This window comes from Rhinichthys klamathensis, unplaced genomic scaffold (genome assembly GCF_029890125.1).
Source record: "Rhinichthys klamathensis goyatoka isolate OS25496 unplaced genomic scaffold, OSU_Roscu_1.1 h1tg000228l_1, whole genome shotgun sequence".
Lineage (NCBI taxonomy): Eukaryota > Metazoa > Chordata > Actinopteri > Cypriniformes > Leuciscidae > Rhinichthys > Rhinichthys klamathensis.
Genome location: NW_026606752.1, coordinates 2252401 through 2269150, shown reverse-complemented (window position 1 = coordinate 2269150; position 16750 = coordinate 2252401). Strand labels below are relative to the sequence as shown.

General features: G+C 36.0%; 1 protein-coding gene across 1 annotated transcript; it reads left to right on the top strand.

Moving 5' to 3' along the window:
• Nucleotides 1-1138: 1138 nt before the first annotated feature.
• On the top strand, nucleotides 1139-16001 carry etfa (electron transfer flavoprotein subunit alpha). The gene is made up of 12 exons (XM_056264975.1): nucleotides 1139-1263; nucleotides 2032-2181; nucleotides 2265-2346; nucleotides 2508-2590; nucleotides 4752-4851; nucleotides 7351-7461; nucleotides 7713-7814; nucleotides 8725-8793; nucleotides 8917-8999; nucleotides 12570-12635; nucleotides 13174-13254; nucleotides 15795-16001. The coding sequence occupies exons 1-12, from the start codon at nucleotides 1225-1227 to the stop codon at nucleotides 15828-15830; spliced, it is 1002 nt and encodes a 333-aa protein (XP_056120950.1). The 5' UTR covers nucleotides 1139-1224; the 3' UTR covers nucleotides 15831-16001.
• The last annotated feature ends 749 nt before the right edge of the window (nucleotides 16002-16750 follow it).

Below are 16750 nucleotides of genomic sequence, written 5' to 3'. Positions count from 1 at the left end.
TTGGTTTTAATCAGTTGACAACCATTTGTCGGCGATTTTAAATTCAATGCAAACGGATTGAATGAATCAGATGGAACAAATACTACCGCGGAAAAAATAGCCAGAATACAATAGCTAATAGCCTAACTTTAATTTGAAAATAAAATCCATGTACACACATAATGAATTTATCATTTTATTATATATTATATTATATGTCATTTAATATTTTTAATTTAATTGAACATAGTCTATCTTGAATATATTCTTTTAATAACCATGCAAAAAGTAATAGATCACGATTTCTTTCCCTTTTGTCTTGACCATATTTTGCACGTGAACACAACCCAAAGCATCAAATCCAAACATATCAAATCAGTAAAATTACATAAAATTACTAAATAAAACAAAACAAACAAACAAACAAAAACAAACAAACAAAAACAAACAAACAAAAAACAAACAAACAAAAAGACAAACAGGGAATATTAATAAAAATCATACTTGTAGAGCACTGTAAAAAGCTTAGTCACAGTAAAAAAATTATATGATCAATAAGTTATGACAACATATGTTTTTACATTGCTTTAACTCAAAATATGTTAAGCAATTTTTAACTTTATTTTTAGTTAGATTCAACTCATGTTTTAAGCCAGTTTAATGTAGTTTAAGTTGAAATGACTTAAACATCCAAGTTGATTGTAGCTTAATTTAACTTAGGCTAATTTAAGGCAATTTTTTACAGTGTCCATACCAAAATGTTGCATTCTACTTAATACAGAATATGTGCTGTTGGTACAGCTGATTATGCCACAAAATTATGAATTAAGTCATAAAAAATCTAACCCTTGGTTCAGTGGACCCTGTTACATTTACAGTCACCGTGGGAAACTAACTTTTCTTGAACTAAAAAGCTCCACAGATTCTCAAAGCTATGAAACACCGCCCCCTAGGCTAATTACGTATCCACTCAGGCTCCGCCCACTTTGCTATTAGACAATTATATTAGTTATTCCCATATATAGGCCTATACATAAGAAGAGTACCTATACTGAAGAATATCACCTCCAAGAAAACCACATTTGAGCTGTTACAAATGTTACAAAATGTAAAATAAAATGTTACAAAATGACTTTTACATAAGAGGGGCGTGTCTCTTCTGATCTCGCGAGAACTCAACCCAACCTCTATCCCCTGTTACTAAAGCAGTGGCAGTGTGGATGCTGATAGTTTGCTGCTGTAATCATGCTCAAAGCTGTCAACAAGACCTATCTCAGGCAGTTGGTAAGAAAACCCCGTCGAAACGACATATTAACCAGTGCGCACTTTCTGTTAAAGTTGTTATTCGTTCACTGTCCTTTCTAGACACAAAAAGACCCGAATAAAAAGCTTAGCATGCTGGCTAACTCGCTCATTTAGTTCAGCAGGAGTTGTGTAATATCTTACTAAACTGCTATTCTTTTCTATATACGCTTGTTTTAGTGTATTGTTTTTGATATGTGATGGTTAAAACGCAATGTCAAATGTTCGGTTAACTTTGCTGACCTATTTTTTCATAGTTATACAGCCTGCTAACTAAGCGTTTACGTTAACTTTAACACATTCTCGTAGTGTTACTGTTTTTTAATAGCTTTAGTCAGAAATATTGATATTTGAATATGTTCATGACACCTTTAAGGCATTGGTAACATCAATATGATTAGTTAATAAACAGAGCTAGCTAACTATCTGTCAAGGTTATGCAACATGTAAACAGTGCATTATGAAACCTCCTCACTGTCTTAAACTGATTGACCTACAATGCATTTAAAATATGACCTACATTGAATTTGAACTGTTAATATATTAGGCCAGACCCTAAGTAGTATCAGATCCCTGTTATAAATCAGATTTCTAATGACCTCTATGGGCTATAAAACAGTGTTTGGCTGCACTGCCCCAGTCTGCATTCAATAGAAGTAACCTTGTGTCGGTTATTTGGGTGAAAGAGCCTGGCAGTTATTTATATCATACTGTATCAGAATGACCAAATGGGTTTTTTCTTCTTTCCAGTCTGGTTTGATTCAGAGGTTTCAGAGTACTCTGGTTGTTGCCGAGCACAATAATGACACGCTGACCCCCATCACCCTGAACGCCATCACCGCTGCTAATAAACTCGGCAGTGACGTGTCCTGTTTGGTTGCTGGAACGAACTGTGCGAAGGTATTCTCTCTTCATTTCCATTAATTTCTGTGTAGCAAGTCGAAAGCCTGATTTCAGGGCTCTGATTATGGGTTTTTGGACAGGTTGCAGAGCAGTTGTCCAGAGTTCAAGGGGTGAAGAAAATTCTGATAGCTCAACATGCAGCCTACAAAGGGTCATTGCCAGGTAAACTCGAGGATGTGTTAATTAATTTGGAAGTATTTGGTTGTTGTGTAAATTAAGTAAAGAACTGTGCAAGTGGCTTTGGATAAAAGAGTCTATCATATTGAAGAAAGCATGGTATTGAGTGATTTAAATGAAAAACTAAATTCTGCCTCCTTTCACAGAGGAGCTGACACCCCTCATCTTGGCAACTCAGAAACAGTTCAGTTTCACACACATCTGTGCGGGAGCTTCTGCTTTCGGAAAGGTAAATCTAAGACAGACGATAAGGGCTGAAGGGAGATTTCAGAGATTTGATTGTCTTTATCATTGAGCCATTATATGTCTTTTACACACTGTGGGAAAAACAACACCATTGTTACTTTTTATTTTGATGAAAAACATTGGTCAGATTGAACAAAATTCATGCATTTTTTGTATTGTATTGATGACAAACGTTTATCAGCTTGAACAAAATTGACATTTTTATCTTTAAATAAATAAATAAATGATGACAAACCTTTATTAGAACAAACAAAATTATAAAAAATTATTTGAAGACAAACTTATTAGATTGTACAAATTTGATGTCCATTTTTCAGGGATGTGATTTTTCTGTGTTTTCAGTCCTGAAAAGTATGACCCATGTGAATTGCGTAAATGTTTTTTGGGAGGGATGCTGGTTACTGAATGATGATTGAAATCATGAAATAGTAAAATTCAAATTAAACATTTTATCTTTAGTAATTTCGTTATGTGCTTTTGTCGTTTCATTAGTTTTATTGCTATTTCGGTTATTTATTTCCAGTTAATATTTTTAGTACTTTTTAAAAATAACTTTAGTTTATTGCCAAGGCTACATTTCAAATTTTAATTTCACTATTTATTTATTTATTTTAATTTCAGCTTTTTTTTTAATTAACAGAAATATTTTTGATAGTGTTAGTTAATGATAAAAACCCTGTGTAACACTGTATAAAGTCCATCATCAAATAAACAAAACCTATCAAGACAAAAATCAGCTAAATACAAAAAAGGAAAACCTGACCACGCCCCCAACCCCGCAAATATTATTTAAAAAAATTCTATCAAATTAAAAAAGATATATCTGATATTGCAATAATACATACTATTGTACTGTAAAATTAAGAAATCGAGTGTTTAATAATCATGATAATAATGTATTAAAATACAATATATGTTATAATAAAAGTATTCATAGAATTGTTGTTTATTATGATTATTATTATTAATAACAAAGTTAATAATTATTATTATTATTGGTTTCATTTTACTATACAAAACAGTAAAATTACAATACTACATTTTTTTTTCAAACGTTAAACCATTGAGCTTTCATTTTGGAGGGAAACCGCAGAGAGACCTTATTGCTTCTCTTTGTTGACAACAACAGATTTCTAAACGATTCTCATGACAAATGTTGCGTTCCCAAATGCACATAAGTGACTCAAACACAGCACTTGCAGAGAAGCGTTCACTGTGAATGGAAACTGAAAACGAACACAGTACAGTGCTGGGCTTTACTCTGGAACATGCAGCGCATCAGACCATACATATAATTACTATACATCACAAACTTTTTTTCAAAACGCACAATTTCTGTACAGTTTTGCCTTGTTTTGTTCTTTTACATTTGCTGACAAACACTTTTTTGTAATAATGCAAAAAATACACCGATTTTTGCCTTGATTCTTTTTTTATTTTTCCATGTGATTGCATCGGTGATAAGTGAAGATGTTTTACTTAATGCAGGATTTTGTAGTTCCACTCATTTCGAAGTTATTTGATTATTTCCCAGAGCGAAAAGCACAAATGGGAAATGGATTAGAAACTCTCATACCACCAAGCCCCTATCAGGCTTCTTACTTTTGGAGTTGTGGGAGAAGTCCGTCCTCAATAAGTGCGGCTCTATTATATGCAAGGTTATTTGTCATTCCACAGCCAAACTGTCAGGCAGCAGATCTAATGGTATTTAAATTGAATTGTAATACATTAAACAGTATCTTATGTAGCCTAACCCCAGACCAAAGAGATGTATTAGTCTCAATTTCCTCACTGGCTAAACGTATTTTATTTGATGGATTCTTAAGTGGTGGATTTGGTTTCATTATGTCACTATATAAAACACTTGAATTACCACTATGCAATATTTTTCACCTCTAGACATAACTTGGAGCTCTTTTTCAGACTGCACGATATTTATTCCGTCTGCGATGCAGGAAGGCCAAAGTTTTCAGACATGGGTTTTGATCAATGCCTGCCGAAATAATGCTATTTCCAAACAAATCAAATTTGACCACATCTGCAGATATTAAGGATGTGCATGTTTTAATGGCTTGAACTTATTCAGGAGCTTCAAATGCATCCGATTGTCTTTAATAATGCTGAGTGTATATCTTTATTTGTAGAATCTCCTTCCAAGAGTGGCCGCCAAGTTGGATGTGGCTCCCATTTCAGATATCATTGAGATCAAATCTGCAGACACCTTTGTGAGGACCATTTATGCTGGTAAACACACAAGCGAATACACCAGTAGCACTTCCAGATGTACTAGTCAAGAAATGCTTTCAAATAACCTTCTTAGTATGTTCCATATCTTTCTCTTTGTTTAACATGGAGTTTGTGATTTAGGAGTCTGGCCATTGGTTGGCTGCGTGAACGGAGACGCACAGTGATTTACACTGGCTTGAAACAAAGCGTATATTTTCTTCTTCTTTTTTTTTTTTATCTAAGGGGGACCCCGGAGCCTTTTTGTTCCGCTTTGCATGTATTATTTCTCTGTTCACTGTTTCTCATCCATAAACTCTACTGCCATAAATACTTCCCAATTACTCCGGCCACTTTATCTTTGGCAAGCACAGAACACTTGAAATTTATGAGACTTTATTTTATTTTAAGTCACATTAATGGTTTTCGTGGAAAACATCAAATGAAAAGTGTTTTTTTTGCCACTTGTGGTGATCATTTATGTCCAAGGTTTTCAACTGGGGGATCCATATGAAGGTTCTCCAGGGACTTTTACTTGAATTATCCTAAATGTATTTGAATGAACATTTGATGGTCTTTTTTTATTATATAATGTAGTAATGTGTGTTAATGTCCTTAATACAAATTATTATATAGTGAAATCTTGATTCTCTATACAAAAAAAAAAAAAAAAAACTAGCCTTTTTTATACTAGGAGTACACTATATTATTTCAGTTTTATGTCATTATGTTTCATATATATAGATATATATCATACATTAATTTAATTAGCTATTGAAAATTATGAACAGATTTAACGCACCCGCCCCAGACCTACATAGTTCATCTTATATTTTATACAGTTGATTGGTGACGAAAATGAAGCAGAGCAACGACTCACTGCTGGATGGACCCTATAGAATGCAGTTAGAATGACCCTAAAATAAAAAAAAATCAGGGCAAAAATTGTCCTGTATGAGTTTTTGTCTTATATGATATTTATATCATATGATATAGATATAATATCACACATATGATATAATCATATGATTTAATATCACACGGGTAATGAGCGTAATATCACACGAGTGCTGTTTTAGTCCCGAATAGCATGAGTGCAAATGTGTTATTGATTTTATACATAAGTTAAATAAAGTTAATATCGTGTTCTATTTTAGATACAATTTGTGTTTTTTCTCAATTTTGCCAATGAAAATATTACCTGTAAAATTATCCACAGCTGAACTGTTGTGCTTCTCCGAGCAACACACAGCGGTGTTTAATTTCTCGATGAATCCGCGTTTTGAATGAATCGGGTGAACCAATGATTCAATGGCCCATTCATAAAGAGAGCCATTTACTTCCTGAATGAATCAGCTGTTTGAACAAATCAAATGAATTAATGAATGACAGTGTGACAAATGGAGTATGTCAGAATTCCCAGTACTCATAAAAGAGTAGGAAAAAGTACCTGGATGACCTACTACTTCTGGTGAGATTCTGAAGTGCGCATACGATGGACACTTTACTGTCCCATGAGGCAACGGGAGAGGATTTATGAATGGCAGTGAAGTGACGCAACTGACGCTAGTCGGTCACATGATAATGACTACATGGTGACTGTATGTCCAGATTAAATTCATACTATATAGAACATAATTTTTTTATTTAGCTGTCGTGATGCAATTACTTGTACTCTCTTGAGTAGGAACTTATTTTGAATGTGATTTCGGACGCAGCCAATAACTTACTCATTCAGACATTTACCGCCACCTACTGCCAGTTTCAGTTTATTTGATCATTTCATTTAAAAATCATATTTCAATATTAATAAAAATAAAAACCATTAAAGGTATAGTTCACCCAAAAATGAAAATTCTGTCATAATTTACTCACCCTTTGTCACCATTTCAAACCTGTGTGACTTTATTTCTTTCATGGAGCATAGAAGATATTTTGAAGAATGTTGGTAACCCAACTATTTTGGTTTACTTTCATTGAATGAAAAAAGTACTGAGACATTTCTCAAATTATCTTCTTTTATGTTCCACAGAAGAAAGTAAGTCATACAGGTTTGAAACAACACAAGGGTGAGTAAATTATGACAGAATTAATTTTTGGGTAAACTATCCCTTTAATACCCATTCATCTCATGGCATTATTTATGCAATTGTAATTGCTGTTTAAATGCATTCATGCCACCTCTGAGCTCCAATAAATAAGCAGCTGTAAATGTATCTAAATACCAATTCAGGAAAAAAAAATCATGGCAGATGTAGCCTAAAAGTTTGTCTAATAAATTCTATGTTGAATCAAATCAAATATTTATTTCTAAAGCTACTGTTTCTAATGTCTATTTGATGCTTTTCTCATTTAACACAATAATGACTTGAAATGATTTTTGGGGGGTAATTTTGCAGCCAAATTTGATGTGTAATTAATTCAATTAAACTTTTTAATTGCCTGACAAAAAAAAAACTAAAAACATATGTGTGTAATTTCTTGTGATTTCATCTCTTTTCCCCTGTTTTCTGGCCATAGGAAATGCCCTCAGCACAGTCAAGTGCAATGAAAGCGTCAAGATCTTCACGGTTCGAGGCACTTCCTTTGAACCTGCGGCCATAGAGGGGGGCAGCGCCTCTTCAGAGGAAGGTACTCAGTCGTTTGATAAAGTTAAACACACTGCTGTTTGTTCATGTTTTTCTTTAAGGTCACGCTGACTTTGATACCACACACAAAGGTTTATAGTATTTAGTGTTGTATATAATCCTCCACTCCGCTGCAAGGTTTTGATGGCCTAGTTTGTTTAAACGTTGACTTTAAAGGGATCATAAAGGGGTATTTTGGAACAACTCTGCATGTTTATTTGGACGGCTCCTCACGAGATGTTGTTGCTTTTGCAGTCTCTTCGTCTGCCGCTGCTGGAGTCTCTGAGTGGCTGGAACAAACTCTAACTAAGAGTGACCGTCCAGATCTCGCCAGTGCTAAAGTCGTGGTGTCTGGAGGTAAGAACTTTGTACAAGAACCGCAATTGTTCACTGGACATTACAGGAAATCGGTCCAAATGCAGCTTCAGCTATACATGATATAACGGCATTATAATATGACACCCACAGAGGCACTTGTTAACCATTTGATGTGTCAAGAACTGTATCTTCTGGCAGAGTCACTAACATCTGATTCTTGTAAGGCAAGGTTTTATCATTTAACAACAAACAGTTTTTTAAAAGCAATTAGGCACAAACTCATACTTTATTGCTTAATAAAAAAAAAAAATAAAACAACATCCATAAATCACAATAAACTAAAACCGCTTCCCACAGGGACTACATCATATTTGTGCTTACATTCATTGTTTGTTTGAACTGTATACAAATTTAATCTTATTATTTAATTTAATTTAATCAAATATTAAGTATATAGATTTTATTTAATTGTTATTATATTGTTTGAAGAAGTTTCATTGTATATTTATTAAAATTGTAGCTTTGATGCTATGCAAATAAATAAATACAACAAAATAAATTTATAAATCTAAAAATGATACCATGTGCTTTTACGTTTTAATGAAAACATGTTCCTTTTTTATTGTATTTATTATTCTAATATTTTATTATAGATGAGCAGTTTTATGAAACGCAATACGGCACAAACTCTCATACTTTATTGCTAAATCAAAGAAAAATAACATCAATAAATTACAATAAACTAAAACCGCTTCCCACCGGGACTACATCATCTTTGTGTTTATGTTCATTGTGTCATAATGTTGGGTATTCCCTTGAAATTTCTCTAGGCTATTTTTTTTGCTCAGAAAATCAATAGTAAACTGAGACTGTATCGATCCTCCTGGACTCATAACCTTGTCAGTAATTTCATATTTCATGCCCATCTGCCGTCTCTTTGTCATAACAGGGAGGGGCTTGAAGAGCGGCGACAACTTCAAACTGCTCTACGACCTCGCCGACCAGCTGAACGCAGCCGGTGCGGTGTTTGTTTTGTCCTAATCATTGATTTGAACCTACATTCTTTGTTTAGTGTTAGTTTTTCATCAAGCTATTCAAAGAAATATGAATTTAAAATGAAACCACCTCTATTTTATCGCAGTTGGTGCCTCCAGAGCCGCAGTTGATGCTGGTTATGTACCAAACGACATGCAGGTTGGACAGACTGGAAAGATTGTGGCTCCTGTAAGTACCAAGACCGGAAACCAGTTGTCTTATTTCTCAGTCTGTCCTACAGTCCTTCATATGCACTAATTGCCTTTACAGAGGGAAATTCTCCTCAAAGTTCAACACTAGTTGATAAACCCACCAGGGTTTCAGACTGATAAACCATCTTGACTTTGAATACAGCAACATCTAATTGTTGTTTCTGTTTGAATCCAGAAAGATGGATCCGTGTTGCCCTTTAAAAAGGTTAATTTTCCATTATCCGCTCCGAGTGGGACGTCCCAGCTGTCATTATCCACACATTAGCAGAGCTTTGAGGCGTTGTGATGTAGTTAATGGCACATTCCGGCTTGTAAATGATTTAGCAGAGCCATTAGTGGAGCCGCGCAGCGCACGGGTCCGCCCTGAGCTCAAACCAGGCAAATCAGCCCCAAACCCAATTCTCCAAATGTTTTGACAAGCTTGTCAAGCGTAGCCCGACCATTGTGCATTAGTATTCACCCTGAACAAGTCCCGAATGAGTTCTACCATTGAAATGAACTCGAGTCGAGATGGATGAGGGTTGTTTTGGGTCGATTGAGTATGTCTTTTGTGGTTAATTGTAATCTTTTAGCCCTCAGGGTGATGGTTTGGTGACTAGACATACGTGGTTTGGAGGGTTTTGTTGTTGTTTTTTGTGTGGAAAATCTCAAGTTTAAGGATGTGCACCATGACGCTGCAACTACAGTGGTGTGAATAAGTTATTACCCCCATGCTAAAGTTGCCTAAAAAGAGGAATAAAAAATCATCTTTTGGAAATTGATCTTAATGCCTTAATTAGAAAAATGAGGAAAAATCCAACCTTTAAGGACACCAATTTTCTTTGTGTATGAATAATGTATCATAAATAAATAAATGTTCTTCCTTAAAATACAGGGTGCATAAGTCAGGCAGATTTTTGGAATTAAAATATCCCACATCATCACATTCCCTTCACCATACCTAGAGATTGGCATGGTGTTATTTCAGTTAGCCTAATAGCTGGTTTGATTTGCATTGAAAGATGATCTTATGGAAAGTACCCCATGCCAATCTCTAGGTATGGTGAAGGGAATGTGATGATGTGGGATATTTTAATTCCAAAGGCCAAGGGAACTTTATCAGGATGCATATTATCCTGGATCCATGAAATAACTGGCCTTTAAAAATAAAAATCTGCCTGACTCTATGGGAATTTAACATAGGGGGGGCCTGACTTATGCACCCTGTATTTTAAGGAAGAACATTTATTTATTTATGATACATTATTCATACACAAAGAAAATTGGTGTCCTTAAAGGTTGGATTTTTCCTCATTTTTCTAATTAAGGCATTAAGATCAATTTCCAAAAGATGATTTTTTATTCCTCTTTTTAGGCAACTTTAGCATGGGGGTAATAACTTATTCACACCACTGTATATAAATGACATGGAGCTGTTTTCACTCTAGTCTATGATTATATATAACTATTCAACCCTCTTATCCAAGAAAAAAATGATCGAAGAAATATTTTTCTTTAATTAATTGTAAATATAAGTGTTTCAAGAACTATAAACCAATATTTGGTCTCAAGGTAGCTAGTCCCTACTGTATAACAGCTTATTCTGGGCTACATTTTCAACCCTGTTAGTCATTTGGTGTTTTTTTTTCTTCCCCCAGTGTCACCCATTTTGCATATTTTATTCTGTTTATTGGTAGAAAAGAAAAAAGAATTTCCCAAATTTTGGTAACAGGGTTGCAAAAATGACAATGATCATAAAAAAAAAAAAAAAAAAAAAAAAAAAAAATTCTTTATATTATTTTGATTGATTTTATATATTATTCAACTTCATTCAGTTTCAAACCAGTATTTAATATTTAGTTTGCTATTGTAATTAGTTTCTATTCTTTTTCTAAACGCTAAGAACCATCTTTCACAGACCATTTGTTGATAAATAAATAAAACATCACGATAAATCTCCAAGATATTCAGGCCCTATTTTGTGGAAAGTGCCGACTTCCATAACGTCTCATATTTTTCTATTTCATGCGGATCGAAACCTTTAGCAAAAAATACATGTAGTGCAGGACTTGATTTGATTGAATCATTAAGCTGATATTTTTGGTTCAGCCTAGATCAAATATTTTAGAGGTGGAGAAATGACATTTTTGATTTTTTTTGTTGAAAATCTGTCATTAAAAGTTATTGGCTTTTAGATGCTTTGTACCAATTATCCAGTAACTCGAAGTTGTTAGTGAACTTTTATCCACCAGCCACTTCAAGCTCCCCACGGTCTGGATATTGAGATGTTTGCGGGTCTCCATCACTTCAGCCCTGCCCTCTCTCTCTCCTCCTCCTGGCTTTTAGAGCTCCGGCTGGCTGGCCGCGTGTTCACAAATTGAAGCGGTGGCCCCCGGGAGAGCGCCACAGCCACATTAAACTGCACTGAAATATTCATGGAGCAGTGCATTAAGCTGAGAGCCACTGATGTAGCACTCCCTCGGGAGAAGGGTGGAGGCGAGGGGGAGTCCTGCCACATCCCCCAAGCACTCCTCTTTTGAGTAATTGTGAGGATGTTGTGGCCTGTGCTCTGGGACGGGAGGTCAGCAGAGCGCTTCCGAGCCAATGCTGAGAGTTTTAAACGTCCTTTGTTAGTGGAACACCTGACAATGCTAAATTGCAAGAATCTAGTTCGTGATTTTTAAGAACTAGCCTCGTTTACACCCAGTGTTGCTAAGTGAAACATGCCACACCATATTGTTGCTTTGGGTGTCAATCAATCAGTCAGTTGTGTGCAATGTGCATAACATGACTCTGAGCGCATATTAAATGAGCTTCCCCTTCACAAGTGATTCAGAAATGCCTAGTTTTGCATATAAATCGAGAGTAATATGATTTGTGGTACATCTCTTAAAGGGATACTCCACCCAAAAATGAACATTCTGTCATCAGGTTGCTGCAAACCTATGTGAGTTTCTTTCTTCTGCTGAACACAAATGAAGATATTTTGAAGAAGGATTGGAACCAAACAGTTGTTTGGCAGCATTGACTTCCATAGTAGGAAAAAAAAAAAAACTATGGAAGTCAATGGTGCCAAAGTTCCAATCGTTCTTCAAAATATCTTCATTTGTGTTCAGCAGAAGAAAGAAACTCACACAGGTTTGCAACAACTTGAGGGTGAGTAAATGATGACAGAATGTTCATTTTTGGGTGGAGTATCCCTTTAATGTTAAATGTTTAGAAAGCAATATTATTTTAATTAGTCAACTGCATTTTATATACACAGTACTGTGCAAAAGTCTTAGGCATGTTAGTATTTGCACCAAAAAAAAGGTTTAAATCCTGTTATCTTTTGCTGTAGTGTGTCTGTAGGAAATATCAGTTTACATTTCCAAACATTATTTTTTTGCCATTTAATTGTAAAAATCCAGTGAGATTTATGTAAGTGAATACTGAATAGGCAGTGAAATGCAAATAAATGAATGTGTTCGGGGTTCAGCGTCATAAACGTGACGTTATTTCAGAAGAAATGTTGATTTGTATCATACATAAAAGTATAACTTTAATTCTTTTCTTGGTTACTCTACAGGAGCTGTACATTGCAGTTGGCATCTCTGGCGCTATCCAACATCTTGCTGGAATGAAAGATAGCAAGGTACAGTTAGTAATGCATGTCAAAATATACACACTAAGAATATCCTTTTCTGTGGTAATATCCTCAATTAGAGAAAGCCCACCCATGAGAAGAGGTCTTCAAGAGTTTCCCGATCGTGCCGAGTTAACTCTCTCTCAAGTGTGACGATGTATTGGGATGGAGTGTTTTAAAAGCGATCTGGAGTAGCTTTTTACCTGCATCCATAATTCATCTGCATTTTCTATTCTGCATCTTAGTTTCTCATAGCACTGCTTAACAATCTGCCAGAGCGTCCATCACTAGCATCTTCCTCCATATGTTCATACAGGAGCATCCTCACGTTGACTGGATATTTACAATAATATTGTGTTGGCATTTTTTTGGGGGGGTGGGTGGGGGGGTAGAAAGTTACCACTGCACTTTTCTGGGAATAGACATTTGTGAATTATTTTTCATGTTAGCTTATGGAGACTGTAGTTAATCAGTGCTCAACACACCATGCTGTGTTTTTTTGCGATCTAGCCCACCACGCTAAATAATTTACTTATTTGTTTTACAGACCATTGTTGCCATCAACAAGGACCCAGAAGCCCCTATTTTTCAGGTGGCTGACTATGGCCTAGTGGCAGATCTGTTCAAGGTAAGATTCCTAGTTGGACTCGTGGCCTAGCGGTTAGCGAGTTGGGGTGTTCATGTGGTACAAGTTTGAACCCAATTGTATTTTTACTGAATTTGATGTATTTATAGACTTATGCAGTATTTTTTTTTTTTATTGTAACAGCCTTTAATCCTTTAGATTTAAGAATTTTTCATTTATTAGTTATTTTTTATTGATGTTTGAGTTTTTGATTTTATAGGTAACAACCTAATTATTAAGATTAAGAATACATTTAAACTAATTGATTAATTGCAACTATTTGACATATCATAAAGGTAAAACAGCATGAAAATGAACAAAAAAAGTGTTAATTTTGACACTGTTACGCCGTTTCTACATCAACTCATTTCATCAATAAAAGCAACAAAAATGCTTAAAATAAAAATGCGCCCAACTCCTCAGGACAGAGAAGAGAAGCCTTTTGCCATTTGACACTCCAACTAAGGATAAAGTATACGTAACCAGAAAGATACAATCTTCTTTCTCTAAAACACGAATCTCATTAGCACAAAAGATCCTAATCAGGTCATCAGAGACATTTTAATCCAGTGCCTCGGACAATCAGCAGGACCGTTTGTGTTTAATATTAATAGCGCTGTAAATTTCGAATGACCTGGTATTAATTTCTTCAGCCAACCAACCCAGTCTACAACCAAAACCAGAGACTCAAAAGAGAAATATGGGACAGCTTTTTTTTAAGTTTTGCAGGGCGTATTATTCCACCTAATGGAAAGTGTGCAACTTCTGAATTATTGAGTCGCTGAATTAATCAGTGGTGACTCCAACTAGAAGCCTTATACACAACTTCTCCTTCCAGAGCAGAAAAGTAATTGATAGTAAGCACAAGTGTGTGGGTGTAGTTTTTCACCTTTATTTCCAGTCTCCTCTCTCCAGAGCTTTACACAGCCGGCTGCGCGCCATAGTTCAAGGTGGCACACACACTCCCGGTGCCAGAGGGCTGCCACACACACCACATCCATCTGTTGTTGGTGTTTACTCCGTGTAACGCTATCATCATTTATTTCCCTGTGTTTGCCCTGTCGTTCATCTTTTATTCAGCCGGTGCGTGCTCGACACAGGTGTGCAGGTAAACTGTGTAAAAGTGATTGCCGACGATGGGCAGCGCTGGCGACTCGGATCAGTTTACATACGGTCACTCCTCGGATAACTGATTAAAATGTATGGGCTTTCTCCTCCTTCCTTAGATTGAAAAGTGAGCCGGGGACATATTGGGGTGATGATATAGTTTTTCAGGATGCTCTGGAATACAGGAGCATCTCGGTTTTGGACGAGAACCTCGACATATAGGAACAGTTCAGGTTGCTCTCAAATGACAACCACCTTGCCTAGGGTGCTTATTAAACACTAGAGAAAACTTTAAAGAGTTGGGTTAGTTTGAAATTAAATCGTACACTGCCCGGCCAAAAAGTTGTTGTTTGGATTTAAAGAGGCAAATGGTTAAGAGTCTATGATTGGATCTTTATTGCAGTGATTATTATGTTTCTTGCATGTTATATGTTTGGCAACAGTTCTTCTAACCCTATTGATGGAGTGTGTAGCTTTTCATTTCTTAAACAACCATGTAGGAAGACATTTAATTGTGGGATTCATTGAAAGTCTGTGGGATGTGCTGGACTAGACTTAAGATCTTAACCAAAACTTGATGCACCTCCTTGATGGAAATAAATGTGATGTTATTTCCATCAAGAGGTGCATACATTTTTGGTCAAGATCTTGTATTGACCATGCAAAAGTCCAGCACTCTAAAGTCTCCTCCAGCACATCCCAAAGACTTTCACTGAATCCTACAATTCTGTGTCTTCCTACATGGTTGCTTTAGAAATGAAAAGCTACACACTCCATCTATTAGGAATAGAAGAACTGCTGCCAAACATATAACATGCTAGAAACATAATAATAACTGCAATAATGATCCAATCATAGTCTATTTAAAGCAGCACTAAGTAGGAATTCCGTTTTTGTCAAACAGCGACCCCTAGAGTCGCTGTGGAGCACTTGTACTGTCGTGAATAGCACTCACGCAGAGATGGCTCGCACTCACGGCCGGATCCCCTCCCCCTGTACACCGGTACCTGTTCAGTAGGATGGACGCTGTAACGAGTGGAAATAAGGTATGGTCCCTTTAAGAGCTGCGCGCGCCCAACACCACATGTATACGGCGCCGGGTTATTTCTGTTTGATGCTCATTTTATCAGAATTTTATCAGATCTGTTTTTTGCCGTAAAGCAATTCGTTACCTCGCGCCCGCCGGCCCAAAGTTGCAAGGGTGGTTTTGCGGCTCACAGGCACCAGGGGGGTGCGAGACGACCACCATTCAACACGAAATCAGTAATATAAACATTACAATGACTCCAAAGCTGTTCGGTTAAGGTAAAAAAGTTACTTAGTTCACCTTTAAATCCAAACAGCGACCTTTTTTTTGGGGCCGAGCAGTGTACGATTAGATTTCAAACTATATCAATACATCAGTCATGGTTGATTTACTCTGTATTCTTCTCTAGGTTGTACCCGAGTTGACTGAAGCCCTGAAAAAGTGAGACAACTCAGAAAGATGGTACTCACCTGGAGAACTTTACTGGGAACCTGCCTTAAGAAGCTCTGAGCTGACGCTCTGTCCATCTCTCGAGTGGGATTTTACTCCAGAACACCTATGTACTTCAGCTAATGTAGACAGCAAACCACTTCTTTTAATAAAAGAATTCAGTGACGCATGGGCTCGAAAGTTTTCTGTTTTACAACTTGTTTTAACATAATTGTTGCTGTAGACTCATACAGGGTTGTCACATTCTGCTCCCGAGTTTACCTTTAACCCTAATCAAACACCTAAACCAGCTAATCCTGGACACCCCTGCTGCATACTGACCTCAATTATCCAGCAGTTGTGATTGGCTGTCTTGTGATGGTCTTGTAATCTATTGGTGAAAGTGATTTGCTGTATTTTAACATTGTATTTGAACAAGGTAGCTATGTGGCCTTGGATGTACAATAAAACTATCCAATAAATATACTTCTGCTTTTACCTATTTACAAATGACTAGTATATTGAATATTTTGGCTTTCTGTTCTGCAAAACAGAACACCTTTCTCCTACAACAAACTATACAAACAAAATGAAGCTGGATGTTTGAATTGACCAACTTTTAATTGCTTGACAATCTCTCCCATTATCAGTTTATAAAATCCCTTGTCGATAACACAGGATTAATTTGCCTCAGTCAGAAAGCAGATAGATCTTTTCAAAGGCTCATGCTATTGGGATGGGGGTAAAGGTTTGGGGTTATGACAACATTCTAACCATAATTTCTCATAAAAATCTTCTAATACTGTATACCTGAAATGTTCGCTTATCGTTTTCTCTCGGTTTTAAAAATACTTGTTTAGCACTTTTTTTTCCTCGCATAGAATTTGAATACAAACATCAGCATCAGTAATGTAAGAAAGGCAAAGGTAAGAAATT